This window comes from Mercenaria mercenaria, chromosome 4 (genome assembly GCF_021730395.1).
Source record: "Mercenaria mercenaria strain notata chromosome 4, MADL_Memer_1, whole genome shotgun sequence".
In the NCBI taxonomy this organism is placed as follows: Eukaryota; Metazoa; Mollusca; class Bivalvia; order Venerida; family Veneridae; genus Mercenaria; species Mercenaria mercenaria.
Window position 1 is genome coordinate 93,622,520 of NC_069364.1, and position 18,268 is coordinate 93,640,787.

Genomic DNA, 18,268 nt, shown 5'->3' on the forward strand with positions numbered 1-18,268 from the left:
TCACCTTAATGTGGTAGTACACACAAAATTTCGACAGGATCTCTTTTGTAACTTCAGAGTTATTGCCCTTTAATTGCCTAAAAATCCGCATATTTGTACATAACAAACTAACAAATTGGTAGAATTTCATTAAACTTCTTTCATTTTTTTCCATGAACATTTATTATAAACATACGAAGTTGTGTACCCACACTCAGTCACCTCCACCGCCCTGGTCACACCCTCCCCCTCCTTCCCCACACCAAAAAGAAATATTTATTTTTTTCATTCCTTTTTAAAACATTTTTTCAAACCTTCCATGAATATTTATCAACATGCAAAGTTGTACCCTCCCCCCCACCTTGCTCCTCCACCCAGTCATCCCCACACCACCATCGATCATGCATCCCTCCCTCCCCCACCCCCCTCCCCAACAATTTTTTTTTTCATTTTTTATTTTCGATCAATATCTATTATCAAGATGTGAAGTTTTGTATCCTCACCCGGTCACCCCCCAATCTTTTCCCTGTTAAAACACCCATGCGCTACAATGACGTCACGTTAACGTGCGGTGACGTCAATGTTTTTGTTGCGACCAAGAAAGAGCGCCACTATATTGTTTTAGACTAAGGGCATAAATATTAGAATCGAAATAATTTATAGCAAAACCGTGTTTTAACACTATTTATACACTCGGGCGGTAATTAATACGTCGTACAAATAATTTCACCCGGGCTGCGCCCTCGTGAAATTATTACGCCCGACGTATAACGGCCCATCGTGCATAAATAGTGTTAAAACACTCTTTTGCTATAAATTATTTCTTAAATAAAACGCGACAAAAAAACAATTTTCAAATTTGCCTTGAAATTATATCTCTAATGATATATTAATTTGTCAAGTTTACATCGACGTCACATCAGAGGCAAATGATTTATAAACGCAAAACACGTAAAACTCGAGTTTCATAGACGCCTATGTTTAAAAACTTCCAGATAGAATTTTGAATAAATTTCGCGCAAAATTTCAGTCGCTACAACTATTCTCTGTAACGAAACCGTACACCGAATGCAACGCCATTCGTAGTTCCATTGAAAAGAAACTATTCGGACGACATGTGTTATTTAGAATGAAATTATGACTTGTCAAAGGTCAGGGCTTACTCTAAAGTTTTTTGTCTGTTTGTTGGTGTTTTTTATCAGTTTTTACCATAAGATATCTTTTATCGCATACATGTGCAGATGTCGGCAAGAACATTTAACATCAAAAATAAATCGCGTCCATGAATGAAATTCAGAATGAAAACCCATAATTAAATCAAATACATTGGTAGATTTATCTCCAGGTTATACTTGATTCTAGGAAGAACAAGGCAGTCTGAAACACAGCTATATCCTCCGCCGCTGTTATGGATAGTGAAAGGGTTGATGGTATTGGGTGGAAGCATTGACATTGTTAAGTATATTTTATAGTCCATGTATGACGACTTCAATGAATTTGAAAAACCTTCAAGGAGATACAGAGCGGACACAAAATGGAAGGCTCAAACCTTTGACCTTGAGATGTGACCTTGACCTTGAGCCAACATGGCTGACCCGTAAGTTCTGCATCGTTTTGATGAAGTGATCATTTGACCAAAGTTTCATTAAAATCCTTCAAGGGGTTTAAGAGACACAGAGCTCAATTCTTTGACCATGAGTTGTGACCTTGACCTTTAGCCGACATGGCTGACTGAGTTCTACACATCGTCTTGATGAGATGATCATTTTACCCAAGTTTCATGAAAATCCTTCAAGGGGTTTATGAGATACAGAGAGGACACAAAGTGTTACGGACGGACAGACGGAAGGACGGAGACACTTTTACCCAAGTTTCATGAAAATCCTTCAAGGGGTTTAGGAGATACAGAGCGGACACAAAGTGTTACGGACGGACAGACGGAAGGACGGAGACCATTCCTATAACCCCCACTACTCGTGAAGAGAATAAATAACTTTAGAACTTGTAAAGGGAATTAAAATAAATGGTTGATGGCAATAGTCAGGATGTCTTGCCCACATGATACATTTCTTGCCTGTACTTCATTTTTGTACAAACTACCTCTTACGAAATTTAATGAAACTTCACCTAAAGATAGTTCAAAATCAGTGGAAATGCCGAGCGCAACATCCATGACTCAGTCTTGGATAATCATTATTTTATTATCCCATTTATACTGTATCATTGCATTGGCAATAATTTACTGTTAGATAAGAAGAAGTGCGACATCCCCTATCTATTCAATTCTGCTCAGATATGCATACGTACAATATCTATGAGTGTGTATGAATGTACGAACTCTCCAATATATTTTCTCTTTTGTACGTAAATAATGATGTCACTTTTTTTTTCATTTGTGATATTTAGCGCCATGTACGCTTCGAGAAATTAATCATATATTTTACTTAAAATAAGACGTCACATTGCACAACTATCTTGATTAATTTTGGTAATTTGCTGCTAATTGAACTATTCCGCAAGACTTATACCATTTCCGGTCCAGGCGTGTATAAACAAAGGAGCGTGACGACCTACCATTTGGCGCCATACATCAGCGAAGAAACAGTTCTATCACATTTGATCTAAATTTTACAATAAAGGACGTATTAGAATCGAAATAATTTATAGCAAAACCGTTTTTAACACTATTTATATACTCCGGCGGTTATACGTCGTACGAAATAATTCATTTGGGCTACGCCCATCGTGTATAAATAGTGTTAAAACACTGTTTTGCTATAAATAATTTGGGAAATAGATTTTAGTTTTGCGTGCTTTGTTGGCAAATAAAACACGTTTTTTCGCTCAGATGCGTCGTAATTAATCACGCAGGTCTTCGGTCTTCGAGATTGAATTACTACGCATCAGAACTCAAAACCATGTTTTATTTGCCAACAAAGCACGCAAAACTAAAATCTATTTCCATTCTAACACGAAGGGATATTAATCTGGAATCCTTTTTTAGGCGGAATAGCCTAAAGTAGGTCATTTTGCGAAACGTGTTTTAAACAATAATTACACGGTAAAATAATTTTTGTTTATATAAAAGAAAATCTTAAATGTGTTAGAATTCTTAATTAAGAATTATTTAAAAATACGATGTTTTTATTTGTTGGGTGACCGAATCATAGTCGTGGCTAATTATTATTTAACAAGAGCTCGTAGAACACGAAGTGCCCCCCTTGATGCATTCAGTAACTGCATAAGGAACAGAAATTATTTTGTCACTTTGCACTGGATGTTTGACGTACTGAATAATTATGGATTATTTACCAATCATAAGTAAACAGTTATCTGGCAAAAGTTCTACTGTTCTGTGTCAATGTGATATTGACCTTTGACCTACTGACCTCAAAATCAATAGGGATCATCTGCTGGTCATGATCAGCATCCCTATTCAGTTTCGTGATCCTAGGCTCAAGCATTCTCACGTTATAGTCTGGAAACTGTGTAATTGTTCCGGGTCACTGTGTCCTTGACTATGGCCGACTGACCTCAAAATGTATAGGGGTCATCAGCTGGCCATGACCATCCTCCCTATCAACTTTCATGATCCTAGGTCCAAGCGTTCTTCATTTATTATCTGGAAACTGTTCAACACTGTGACCTTGACCTATGACCTACTGATCTCAAAATCAATAGGGGTCATCTGCTGGTCATGATCAACCTCCCTATCAAATTTCATGATCCTAGGCCCAATCGTTTTTCAGTTATCATACGGAAACCGTTTAACTGTTTCGGGTCATTATGACCTTGACCTTTGACCTACTGAGCTCAAAATCAATAGGGTCATCTATTAGTCATGACCAATCTCCCTATCAACTTTCATGATCCTAGGCCCAAGCGTTCTTGAGTTATCATCCGGAAACAGTTTAACTGTTCCGGGTCACTGTGACCTTTGAGCAACTGACCTCATAACCAACCTCCTTAGCAACTTTCATGATCTTAGGCCCAAGCGTTCTTGAGTTATCATCCGGAAACCAATTGCTCTTCGGACAGGCCGACATACCGACCGACCGACATCTGCAAAACAATATACCCCACGTTCTTCGAAGGGGTGGGGTCATAATCAAAGATCGACAAGCTATTTTGTACTGTTTTGCTTGAACACTCACTATATAACGGTAGCAGCTAATGGCTACTGTTTGTTTCGTATTTACGAGTATATTATGTTTCTAAGTAGACAAATGTTCTTGGAATTAATGGTTTACTGAAGCTACTGAATAACATACTGAACATATTTTTTTCAAAATTATCTTCGGATGATTACCCCGTATTACTATGAATTGCATACATTTACATTACAGATGCAAGACACTACAGTTAAGTTGAAAAACAAATGCTTAAACATTTATGTATAAATAGCGCTCCTGACTGTGTACCAAACTGTGTCAAGTGTTTTCTTTTTATCGAGAATGCGATCAGACAGTAGCTCTGTAAGTAGACTAAGCACAAGAAAACAATGTTCATGATCATTTCTCCGAATGTTAAAACCATGAGCAGTTCAAGTGGATTTGAAATTCTCGGTAATTTTCGTAACTTAATATCAAGATTCCTGGATGTTCTGGTAGTTCCGGAAAAACTTTAGTACTATAATTAATGTTCAGGGCCAAGCCTTTATTTTTTTTTTTTGACTCAAAGCATTTAATGTCTTAGATTTTTATCGCACACAGAACAATACATTGTGTTCACTTTTTTAAAATAAATGACTACAACGAATTTCACACAGTTGAAGAAAGACAATAAATCTGTTGTAAAAAATCAAAGACATATCTATAAAGAAATACATCTTCTTATCAGAGCTTATATTAAGTGGTCAGTATGTAAAAGTTTTGATACAGAGCCAAACAAATACATACTTTGAACACGTATAATTGGCACAGAATTTGTTTTTATATAGACAACGGCAGCTGCATACTCAGAAGAAGTTGGTTAACCTTTTCATTGTTACTTATTCAGCGTATAAAAATGAGTGTTTTAAAATTGATGCTCGTGTTAGTTTTGCTAAGTTTATCGCAGGCTTATAATCACTTCGCTCTTACAGACTGCAGTAAGTTTTGTTCTTTTTATCTTTTATATGTCAAGGAATATATCATTTTTTGTAATGAAAGTGTTTTATTGTAAAAAAGAGTAAAACAAAGTGATCTATAGAATATGTAGAAAATCTTAAATCTGCGTTAGTCGCGCAGTATATCATAGAATTAAAATGTAAAAGGTCGCTATGAATTTTATTATTATCATAAAGTCAAATTTTATAAGTTTTCTATTTATACAATTAGTTTTGATAGTTTAACCGGTTGAAAAGGTGTTTGCTTTGTAATGTATATATGGATGCTTTAAAGTACAACTGCGATGTACATGTTTCATTTCGTCACTTTATAATTATATCCACCAAAATAGACTTTTCACCTGACTGAAAATTTACGGAATTTTACTTGAGCATTAGAAAATACAGATATATACCACAAAGTTCATCGATTTGATAAAAAAGATATCAATGGATTTTGTCTAGTAGTACGTTCTTTCTTTTTCTGTGATTTTTATCACATTTATTCAAACCCACTACGATCGGAATCTATAAAATTTGGCAATACAGCGGAACCTTCTAAACAAAAAGGTTTCAGGACCAGTGTTGAAGTTCAGCTTCGAAAGTTTTTTTTCTTTTGGTTTAGATTCTTAAATTATGCATCACGCAAAAATGAGCATAAGTAATTGTTATTATCTCTCTTTTTTTTAATGGTACAGTGCTTTAGAAGTTTTCTGTAGATGGATAGGGATATTTTTGAGAAGCATTTAACAGAAGTATGATTCACGTCTATGTGAAGAGCTGCTGCAATGTCTATTTACAAAGTTTCATGTATTTTATTGCTATGTCGTTACGCCATTGTATTATTTCAAAATATAAGTCCCTGGAGGTGGTAGGATAGTATAATAGCGATAGCAGGATAGTATGATGCTTGGATGGCGGCGGTAGGATTGTATGATGCTTGGATAGTGTGATCTTTGGATGGCGACGGTAGGATTGTATGATGCTTGGATGGCGACGGTAGGATAGTATGATGCTTGGATGGCGACGGTAGGATAGTATGATGCTTAAATGGCGACGGTAGGATAGTATGATGCTTGGATAGTGTGATGCTTGGATGGCGGCGGAAGGATAGTATGATGCTTGGATGGCGACGGTAGGATAGTATGATGCTTGGATGGCGACGGTAGAATAGTATGATGCTTGGATGGCGACGGTAGGAAAGTATGATGCTTGGATGGCGACGGTAGAATAGTATGATGCTTGGATGGCGAAGGTAGGATAGTATGATGTTTGTACGGAAGTGGTAGGATACTATGATGCTTGGATGGCGACGGTAGTAAAGTATGATGCTTGGATGGCGACAGTAGAATAGTATGATGCTTGGATGGCGAAGGTAGGATAGTATGATGCTTGTACGGAAGTGGTAGGATACTATGATGCTTGGATGGCGACGGTAGTAAAGTATGATGCTTGGATGGCGACGGTAGAATAGTATGATGCTTGGATGGCGACGGTAGGATAGTATGATGCTTGGATGGCGACGGTAGGAAAGTATGATGCTTGGATGGCGACGGTAGGATAGTATGATGCTTGGATGGCGACGGTAGGAAAGTATGATGCTTGGATGGCGACGGTAGGAAAGTATGATGTTTGGACGGCAGTGGTAGATGCTTGGATGGCAGTGGTAGGAAAGTATGATGCGTGGATGGCGACGGTAGGAAAGTATGATGCTTGGATGGCGACTGTAGGATAGTATGATGCTTGGATAGCGACGGTAGGAAAGTATGATGCTTGGATGGCAGTGGTAGGAAAGTATGATGCTTGGATGACGACGGTAGGAAAGTATGATGCTTGGATGGCAACGGTAGGAAAGTATGATGCTTGGATGGCGACGGTTGGATAATGTGATGCTTGGATGCCGACGGTAGGATAGTATGATGCTTGGACGGCAGTGGTAGGATAGTATGATGCGTGGATGGCGACGGTAGTAAAGTATGATGCTTGGATGGCGACGGTAGGATAGTATGATGCTTGGATGGCAACGGTAGGAAAGTATGATGCTTGGATGGCGACGGTTGGATAATATGATACTTGGATGGCGACGGTAGGATAGTATGATGCTTGGACGGCAGTGGTAGGATAGTATGATGCTTGGATGGCGACGGTAGGATAGGTGATGCTTGGATGGCGACGGTAGGATAGTATGATGCTTGGAAGGCGACGGTAGGAAAGTATGATGCTTGGATGGCGACGACGGTAGGATAGTATGATGCTTGGATGGCGACGGTAGGATAGTATGATGCTTGGATGGCGACGGTAGGATAGGTGATGCTTGGATGGCGACGGTAGGATAGTATGATGCTTGGATGGCGACGGTAGGAAAGTATGATGCTTGGATGGCGACGACGGTAGGATAGTATGATGCTTGGATGGCAACGGTAGGATATTATGAAGCTTGGATGGCGACGGTAGGAAAGTATGATGCTTGGATGGCGACGGTAGGAAAGTATGATGTTTGGATGGCAGTGGTAGATGCTTGGATGGCAGTGGTAGGAAAGTATGATGCTTGGATGGCGACGGTAGGAAAGTATGATGCTTGGATGGCGACGGTAGGATAGTATGATGCTTGGATGGCGACGGTAGGAAAGTATGATGCTTGGATGGCAGTGGTAGGAAAGTATGATGCTTAAATGGCGACGGTAGGAAAGTATGATGCTTGGATGGCAACGGTAGGAAAGTATGATGCTTGGATGGCGACGGTTGGATAATATGATGCTTGGATGGTGACGCTAGGAAAGTATGATGCTTGGACGGCAGTGGTAGGATAGTATGATGCGTGGATGGCGACGGTAGTAAAGTATGATGCTTGGATGGCGACGGAAGGAAAGTATGATGCTTGGATGGCGACGGTAGGATAGTATGATGCCTTGATAGCGACGGTAGGAAAGTATGATGCTTGGATGGCAGTGGTAGGAAAGTATGATGCTTGGATGGCGACGGTAGGAAAGTATGATGCTTGGATGGCAACGGTAGGAAAGTATGATGCTTGGATGGCGACGGTTGGATAATATGATGCTTGGATGGCGACGGTAGGAAAGTATGATGCTTGGACGGCAGTGGTAGGATAGTATGATGCGTGGATGGCGATGGTAGTAAAGTATGATGCTTGGATGGCGACGGAAGGAAAGTATGATGCTTGGATGGCAACGGTAGGAAAGTATGATGCTTGGATGGCGACGGTTGGATAATATGATGCTTGGATGGCGACGGTAGGATAGTATGATGCTTGGACGGCAGTGGTAGGATAGTATGATGCTTGGATGGCGACGGTAGGATAGGTGATGCTTGGATGGCGACGGTAGGATAGTATGATGCGTGGATGGCGACGGTAGGAAAGTATGATGCTTGGATGGCGACGACGGTAGGATAGTATGATGCTTGGATGGCGACGGTAGGATAGTATGATGCTTGGATGGCGACGGTAGGATAGGTGATGCTTGGATGGCGACGGTAGGATAGTATGATGCTTGGATGGCGACGGTAGGAAAGTATGATGCTTTGATGGCGACGACGGTAGGATAGTATGATGCTTGGATGGCGACGGTAGGATATTATGAAGCTTGGATGGCGACGGTAGGAAAGTATGATGCTTGGATGGCGACGGTAGGAAAGTATAATGCTTGGTAAGATACTATGATGATAGGATGGCGATAGTAGGGTAGTAGCACAGCAATAGTAGAATGACAGGATGACATTATTGCCATCCTTTTATCATATTATCGCTTTCCTACCATTGTACTGTCCTTCTTTTATTATATCTAATCAGCAATTGCCGTCCCATTATCTTATCATCCTACTATCATATCATACTTCTGTCGTACCATCCTATTATTCTGCCACCACGTTCTATTACTACGGGAGGCATTTAACAAAATGAGGGATATTGACAGTAGAACAGTAGGATGTAAGGATGATAAAATGATAGAACGACAATTGTAACAAAATAAGATAGCAATACTAGGATGCCAGGACAGTAGGATATCAGGATGGTAGGATAGTAGGATGATAAGAAAGCGGTAGTAGGATGTCAGAATGGTAGCTAGGCTAGTAGAATAGCGGTAGTAAGATGTAAGGATGGTAGGACGATAAGATAGATGTAGTGGGGTGTAACGATGTTTGGATAGTAGGATGATAGGTTAGCGGTGGTGCGATGTCAAGACAGTTGGATAGTAGGATAATAAGACGGCGGTACTGGGATGTAAAGATGGTAGGATGGTAACGTGATAAGACGACGGTAGTAGGATGTAAAGATGGTAGGGTGGTAGGATAATAAGACGGCGGTAGTAGGATGTAAAGATGGTAGGATGGTAACGATAATAAGACTGTGGTAGTAGGATGTAAAGATGGTAGGGTGGTAGGACGATAAGCCGGTTCTAGTAGGATGTAAAGATGGTAGGGTGGTAAGATAAGACGGCCGTAGTAGGATGATAAGACGGCGGTAGTAGGATGTAAAGCTGGTAGGCTGGTAGGATAATAAGACGGCGGTAGTAGGATGTAAAGATGGTAGGGTGGAAGGATAATAAGACGGCGGTAGTAGGATGTAAAGATGGTAGGGTGGTAGGATAATAAGACGGCGGTAGTAGGATGTAAAGATGGTAGGGTGGTAGGATAATAAGACGGCGGTAGTAGGATGTAAAGATGGTAGGGTGGTAGGATAATAAGACGGCGGTAGTAGGATGTAAAGATGGTAGGGTGGTAGGATAATAAGACGGCGGTAGTAGGATGTAAAGATTGTAGGGTGGTAGGACGGTAAGCCGGCTCTAGTAGGATGTAAAGATGGTAGGACGGTAGGATAATAAGACGGCGGTAGTAGGATGTAAAGATGGTAGGGTGGTATGATAGTAAGACGGCGGTAGTAGGATGTAAAGATGGTAGGACGGTAGGATAATAAGACGGCGGTAGTAGGATGTAAAGATGGTAGGGTGGTATGATAATAAGACGGCGGTAGTAGGATGTAAAGATGGTAGGATGGTAGGATAATAAGACGGCGGTAGTAGGATGTAAAGATGGTAGGGTGGTATGATAGTAAGACGACAGTAGTAGGATGTAAAGATGGTAGGGTGGTAGGATAATAAGACGGCGGTAGTAGGATGTAAAGATGGTAGGGTGGTAGGATAATAAGACGGCGGTAATAGGATGTAAAGATGGTAGGGTGGTAGGATGATAAGACGGCAGTAGTAGGATGTAGAGATGGTAGGGTGGTAGGATAATAAGACGGCGGTAGTAGGATGTAAAGATTGTAGGCTGGTAGGACGGTAAGCCGGCTCTAGTAGGATGTAAAGATGGTAGGACGGTAGGACGGTAAGCCGGCTCTAGTAGGATGTAAAGATTGTAGGATGGTAGACTAAGACGGCCGTAGAAGGATGAAAAGACGGCAGTAGTAGGATGTAAACATGGTAGGGTGGTAGGATAATAAGACGGCGGTAGTAGGATGTAAAGATGGTAGGGTGGTAGGATAATAAGACGGCGGTAGTAGGATGTAAAGATGGTAGGGTGGTAGGATAATAAGACGAGGGTAGTAGGATGTAAAGATGGTAGGGTGGTAGGACGGTAAGTCGGCTATAGTAGGATGTAAAGATGGTAGGGTGGTAGGATAATAAGACGGCGGTTACTAGGATGATTAGATAGCGGTAGTAGAATGTCAGGATAGAAGGTTACTAGGATGATTAGATAGCGGTAGTAGAATGTCAGGATAGTAGGTTACGAGGATAATTAGATAGCGGTAGTAGAATGTCAGGATAGTAGGTTACGAGGATAATTAGATAGCGTGTAATGTAGAATAGTCAGGAGATAGTAGGTTACGTAGATGATATAGTAAGGGTAGTCAGAATGTCAGGATATTAGGTTACAAGTATAGCAAGTTAGCGGTAGTAGAATGTCAAGATAGTAGGTAACTAGGATAACTAGATAGCGGTAGTAGAATGTCAGGATAGTAGGTTACAAGGATAATAAGATAGCGGTAGTAGAATGTCAGGATAGTAGGTTACTAGGATAATAAGATAGCGGTAGTAGAATGTCAGGATAGTAGGTTACTAGGATAATAAGATAGCGGTAGTAGAATGTCAGGATAGTAGGTTACTAGGATAATAAGATAGCGGTAGTAGAATGTCAGGATATTATGGTTAATAGGATTTATAAGATAGCGGTAGTAGAATGTCAGGATATATGTTACTAGGATAATAAGATAGCGGTAGTAGAATGTCAGGATAGTGGGTTACTAGGATAATAAGATAGCGGTAGTAGAATGCTAGGATAGTAGGTTACTAGGATAATAAGATAGCGGTAGTAGAATGTCAGGATAGTGGGTTACTAGGATAATAAGATAGCGGTAGTAGAATGCTAGGATAGTAGGTTACTAGGATAATAAGATAGCGGTAGTAGAATGTCAGGATAGTGGGTTACTAGGATAATAAGATAGCGGTAGTAGAATGTCAGGATAGTAGGTTACTAGGATAATAAGATAGCGGTAGTAGAATGTCAGGATAGTAGGTTACTAGGATAATAAGGTAGCGGTAGTAGAATGTCAGGATAGTAGGTTACTAGGATAATAAGATAGCGGTAGTAGAATGTCAGGATATTATGTTACTAGGATAATAAGATAGCGGTAGTAGAATGTCAGGATAGTGGGTTACTAGGATAATAAGATAGCGGTAGTAGAATGTTAGGATAGTAGGTTACTAGGATAATAAGATAGCGGTAGTAGCATGTGAGGATAGTATGTTACTAGGATAATAAGAAAGCGGTAGTAGAATGCCAGGATAGTAGGATACTAGGATATGACAACTGTAATAGCTGTCAGGCTGGTAGGATAGTAGGATGATAAGATAGCGGTATTAGTTGTCAGGCTGGTAGGATAGTAGGATGATAAGATAGCGGTATTAGTTGTCAGGCTGGTAGGATAGTAGGATGATAAGATAGCGGTATTAGTTGTCAGGATGGTAGGATAAGATAGGTATAATAGAATATATAAGACAGCGGTTGTACGATATAGGATGGTGGTAGATATGAAATAGATTATGAGAAAGCGATAGTAGGATGGCAGGATAGCGATTATACCGGATAACAAGATGAAAGTATTGCCATCCTTTAAATTTATTATCACAGTCCTACATTATCTCATCATCTTTTTCTTATAATTAGGTGATTTGCGATTGTAGGATACGAACAAACAGGATTCTGCACGTTTTATGTAGGTTTTGCAGATATTTAAAATAATAGTTCATATATCTTACAGTCAGTGTCCCATGTATTTCAATTTACATGCTCATTCTTATGTTATGCAAAAATATTATGTTATTATGACATTTCGGAAAATATCCACCTTTTCTGTGTTTCTTATTTCTAAATATTTATGATTGCAGGTTCTAACAGCAACAGTTTACTGACAATAAACGGACATCTACTGGAATATCCGATTGAAATACCGGGTCATGTCCGAGTCTCAAGCACAGTAGACATCCACAGACCAATCAGAGCCGGACATTTGAGACTGGATGCTACAATACAGAAATGGATAGTTTTTGATTACTTCACTCTGCCATGTATTTCCTGGGTTGGAAGCTGGTATGCAAATTTGTTTATTCATTTAGATCACGAAAATAATTCATTCTCAATCAATTTGTAGAGAAATTCATCAAAATACTGTTCTATCATGTACATGTACAAAGTATGGAAATATCTAATTCCAATCTGTGACCACAGTTACCTCCCCTGAATGTTCGTAATATCAATCTTAAATGCAATGAAAGTTAGTTATGTCATAGTATTTTGGAATTGCAGAAGTGGTCCGGGAACGTCGATCATTTAAAGTTATTTTCAATATTTTTTATCACAATTTTGTAAAGTATCTGCTCTATGTTAATTATGTGTGTTTCATTGTCATAACATTAAGAAATCATTGACGAATGTTCATCAGAAGCTGGTAACGACTATACGTATTAGACCTTCCTGTCAGAACGAATATAGGGACTAGAACCGATTACATAAATGTCCTAGATAGAGGTGATTTTGATTTAATGACAAACTGTCAGTGTACCCGTTTAGATATACTGTAACAATATTTTTTTCAGCTCGTATGACGTCTGTGACCTACTGTCTTGGTTTGATGACCGTGGTTGTCCTTGGCAGCTGGAGTCCAATAATTTTCCATGCACTTGCCCGTTTAACAATGGGACATACACTCTTGATCCACATCCGTTTTACATACCGGAAGTAAGAGGACCCTGGCAATGGATAGCTTATGTAAGTTTATTTTAGAAGAAAAATCAGTAATACAGATGTAGCCCATGCTCAGAACAGAACTTCGCCCTAAACCCAGGCGATTGCATGTGCTATCAAATGATGAAAAATCAAATTTATGGTATGGTTGATTATTAAGAATCTCAAACAAGAAAAACTTATTTGTTTCACATGGAATTGTTGTCACATATTTGTTGGAAATGAATTACTTGCCAGTAGGGGGAACTTCGGGAAACAGTCTGTGTGTTTTCCACTACTTCCCGAAGAGGAAACTTGATTCTAAATATATTTATTGGTTTCCCGTTCGGGACGCAAACATCACCATTTTTTCTTTCTTTCAAAAGGCCCGGTGCATAAGAATATGCATAGTATAAAATACAACATTGTGAACCGAGATAATTTCTGAATTTCTACCGTTCAATATTTTTAAATGTCCTAATTAATTTTTTTATTCAACTTTAAAATTTCTAAATTTCAGTATTTCCCGATTTGGAAAACGTTTCCCAATCTGGAAAATGAGATATAAAATCAACATTAAATTGCATGTAAATTTGCGGAAAAGTCAGGTTACTGGTGTTCTCATATTATGTAAAGTTGATATAAACAAAATTGAATAAGTGCTTAGAAAGAGGTAGGAAAGCTATCTTGAAGAAAGGAAATGTACAATGTATATTTTAACTGCCACACATATGCAAAAGTTGGATAAAAAATTATTAGGACATTTAGAATAAAACTTGAACGGAAGAAATTTAGAGAAATATCTTAGAACCACTATATGTCAATTCACTTAATGATACCATGTATTGAAATAAACAAGTAAAATGGTGATTTTGATTTCCGAATGGGAAGCAAGTTACTATATTTAGTATCAAGTTCGAAAAGTAGGAAAAAAAACCCCTATAAATTGTTTCCCGACCAGCTGCTTGTGGTATGCAATCTAAAAGACATATGTTTGTAAAACGTCACTATACTGATACATATATTGGTAGAGAATCGCTAAACTTGTGCAAATGTTAGTAGAACGTCACTTAATAATAATTACACATGTTGGTAAAACGTCACTTAACTGATACACATTTTGGTAGAACGTCACTTAACTGATACACGTGTTGGTAGAACATCCCCTAACTGATACACATGCTGGTAGAACGTCACTCAACCTATACACATTTTGGCAGAACGTCACTTAATAATAATTACACATGTTAGTAGAACGTCACTTAACTGATACACATTTTGGTAGAACGTCACTTAACTGATACACGTGTTGGTATAACATCACATAACTGATACACATGCTGGTAGAACGTCACTCAACCTATACACATTTTGGTAGAACGTCACTTAATAATAATTACACATGTTAGTAGAACGTCACTTAACTGATACACATTTTGGTAGAACGTCACTTAACTGATACACGTGTTGAAAGAACATCACCTAACTGATACACATGCTGGTAGAACGTCACTTAACCTATACACATTTTGGTAGAACATCACTAACCTAATACACATGTTGGTTGAACGTCACTTAACTGATACATGTGTTGGTTGAACGTCACTTAACTGATACACATTTTGGTAGAACGTCACTTAACTGATACACATTTTGGTAGAACGTCACTTAACTGATACGCGTGTTGGTAGAACGTCACCTAACTGATACACACGTTGGTAGAACGTCACTTAACTGATACACGTGTTGGTATAACATCACATAACTGATAAACATGCTGGTATAACGTCACTTAACCTATACACATTTTGGTAGAACGTCACTTTATAATGATTACACATGTTGGTAGAACGTCACTTAACTGATACACATTTTGCTATACACATTTTGGTAGAACATCACTAACCTAATACACATATTGGTAGAACGTCACTTAACTGATACATGTGTTGGTTGAACGTCACTTAACTGATACACATTTTGGTAGAACGTCACCTAACTGATAGACGTGTTTGCAGAACGTCCCTTTACATATACACGTGTTGGTAGAACATCATTAAACTGATACACATGTTGGTAGAACGTCACTGAACTGATTCATGTGCTGGTAGAATGTCACTTAACTGATACACATATTGGTAGAGCATCACTTAACTGATACACATATTGGTAGAACGTCACTTTACTGATACACATTCTGGTAGAACGTCACTTAACCTTTACACATTTTGTTAGAGCGTTACTTAATAATAATTGCACATGTTGGTAAAACGTCACTTAACTAATACACATTTTGGTAGAACGTCACTTAACTGATACACATGTTGGTAGAACATCACCTAACTGAATCACATGCTGGTAGAACGTCACTTAACCTATACACATTTTGGTAGAACGTCACTTAACTGATACACATGTTGGTAGAACGTCACTTAATTGATACACGTGTTGGTAGAACATAACCTAACTGATACACATGCTGGTAGAACGTCACTTTACTGATAGACGTGTTGGTAGAACGTCACTTAACTGATAGACGTGTTGGTAGAACGTCACTTAACTGATACATATTTTGGTAGAACGTCCCTTAACAGATAGACGTGTTTGCAGAACATCATTAAACTGATACACATGTTGGTAGAACGTCACTGAACTGATTCAGGTGTTGGTAGAACGTCACTTAACTGATACACATGCTGGTAGAGCATCACTTAACTGATACATGTGTTTGTAGAACATCACTAAGCTGATACGCATTTTGGTAGAACGTCACTTAAATGATTACATGTTAGTAGAACGTCACTTAACTGATACACATATTGGTTGAACGTCAGTAAACAGATACACATGTTCGTTGAAAAACGATGTTAACCTAAAAAAACAAACAAGGTACCAGGTAAAAGAAGAGTAAAGGTCTAACGTAATATCTTCTTTAGCAACGTCTTCATCATCACTCATTTCGTTTCCAGGGTGATTTCCGTGTGATAGGCAGTCTTATTGATGAAGACACCTCAGAGGAAGTAGCTTGTTACAGTTTGGAATTCGCAGTTGAGATTGCCCCGACCTCCTGGGGCTGGTGGTAGACACACGATAACATGTTCTGATAGCCGCAGTTGACATTTAATTGTTTGACGATGCATTTCGACACAATGACTTTGAACGTGATGGTATAAGTTTAATGACAAAGTTTAAGTCGGGGATAGAATTTGAACCAGTACCGACACTGTGGCGGAATCTAAAGTAACAACACTTTGATTTATCTACATTATTAAGGTAATGGACCCGTAATAGTGTACCCCCTTTTTGAAGAGTATTCAATTCCTATTATAAACCTACTTTGACTAATTTTTCAGGAGGGCGTACGTTCATGCCCCACTAGGATCAAACTTTTTTCTTTATATTTCTTTTTTCTAGTAAGTTTTTGAAGACTTATTATTGATTTAGTGTACAAAAGCGGATTTTTTTTCATTTGATAAGCCATTTCTTGCTGTTTAAGGTAAATTTTACCTCTGATACAGACGGGTGCAGGGTTAGACATCTTTGAAAATACTGGGTTACATGCGGTAAAAGTTCTTTATTTTGCCATTACTTTTTAGTTTACATATTGTGGAAGAAAGGTAGGTATGTTAACTTTAAGACTGTATCAAGTTAATGCAATTTTTTAAACATTATTATTACGGGTCAACTACCTTAACTTACAATGATTGAATTATTATTGCAGTTTAAAAAGAATTAACCTGGTTGCAGCGGTTGTGTTTTTAAATCTGTCAGGATTGAAAATAATTAATTAAGGTGTCTATGTACACAATTTTCACACTATTTATGACACTTTATATATGAATGGCTTCTCATAAGTTATTTATCGTAGAAGCAGCCGATTCAAGATTCCTGTAAAGGCTTAGGATAAACATAAGACTGCTAAATTTCTTCACATTTGTGTTGCATTTTTTATGTTCTGTATATGTTATATTGTATAGAATGAATTTCTGTTGATCATTTTGATAGCTGGAATTATGAATATATATACTTTGCCAAATTATGTAAAGATTTAAGTTATATATCAATCCAAAATTGTTCAACGGATTTGATTCCATGCATAACTCTGGTTGTCATGGCAAAGGAAATGAAAAACTTTTTTTTTTCTCTGAAACCACTTGCCATATTTAAAAAGCATTTGAAAGAAATGTTCCTTGGGTGACACTCTACCAAGATTATTTAAATTCTTCCGATTTGTCAAGAAACTTATATGTATATTGTGTGAGCTTTGCAAATCTTTAAGTCAGAAAGATCTTGTCAGATTTCATGATAATTTCACAGAAATGTACCTTTTTGACCCTCTACCAAGATTGTGCATTTTTTCTTTGATTCTTCTAAGAAACAACAACAAACAAACATGGCTGCCATGGGGCGTGGTCACCTTTGTATAAACTGATAGAGGAAAAGAGACTTTAAAAAAATCTTCTTTTCTGAAACCTCAAAGCCTAGAGCTGAGGTATTTGACATGTACAATTGATTGGTTGTCCTCAGCCAAGTTTATTCAAATCACGACCATAGGGTCAAAAATGGCCGCGTCCTGCGGATAGACTTAAATCATGTAAATAGGAAAATATCCTTTTCTTAAACCGTAATGTCCTGAGCTTAGATATTTTGCATTGTAGCATTGTGTAAGAATCCCTAACCGAGATTGCTCAAATGTTGTCCCTTGGATAGAAATTGGCTCCGCTGTGGGGTTCACTTGTTTAACATAGACTTATATAGGCAAAAGTTAAAAATACATCAAGCCTTTGAGCTTAGATATTTAGCATGTAACAATGTGAAGTGGTCTTGTACCTTATTTGTTCAAATCATGTCTCTGGGTCAAAATTGGTACCGCCCGAGGATCACATGGTCATATAAGAAAAAGTTTTAAATCTTCTTGTCTAAAATCTCAAGACTGTAGCTTAGACATTGTGCAAGTAGCATTGT

At 38.4% G+C, this 18,268-nt stretch overlaps 1 protein-coding gene across 1 annotated transcript; it reads left to right on the top strand.

The window, feature by feature from the left end:
• The first annotated feature begins 4,923 nt into the window (after window positions 1–4,923).
• On the top strand, window positions 4,924–17,336 carry LOC123553582 (ganglioside GM2 activator-like). Its single transcript, XM_045343276.2, has 4 exons — window positions 4,924–5,068; window positions 12,469–12,670; window positions 13,177–13,348; window positions 16,273–17,336. Exons 1-4 carry the CDS (start codon window positions 4,987–4,989, stop codon window positions 16,384–16,386), a joined length of 570 nt encoding a protein of 189 aa, XP_045199211.2. The 5' UTR covers window positions 4,924–4,986; the 3' UTR covers window positions 16,387–17,336.
• Window positions 17,337–18,268: the final 932 nt, after the last annotated feature.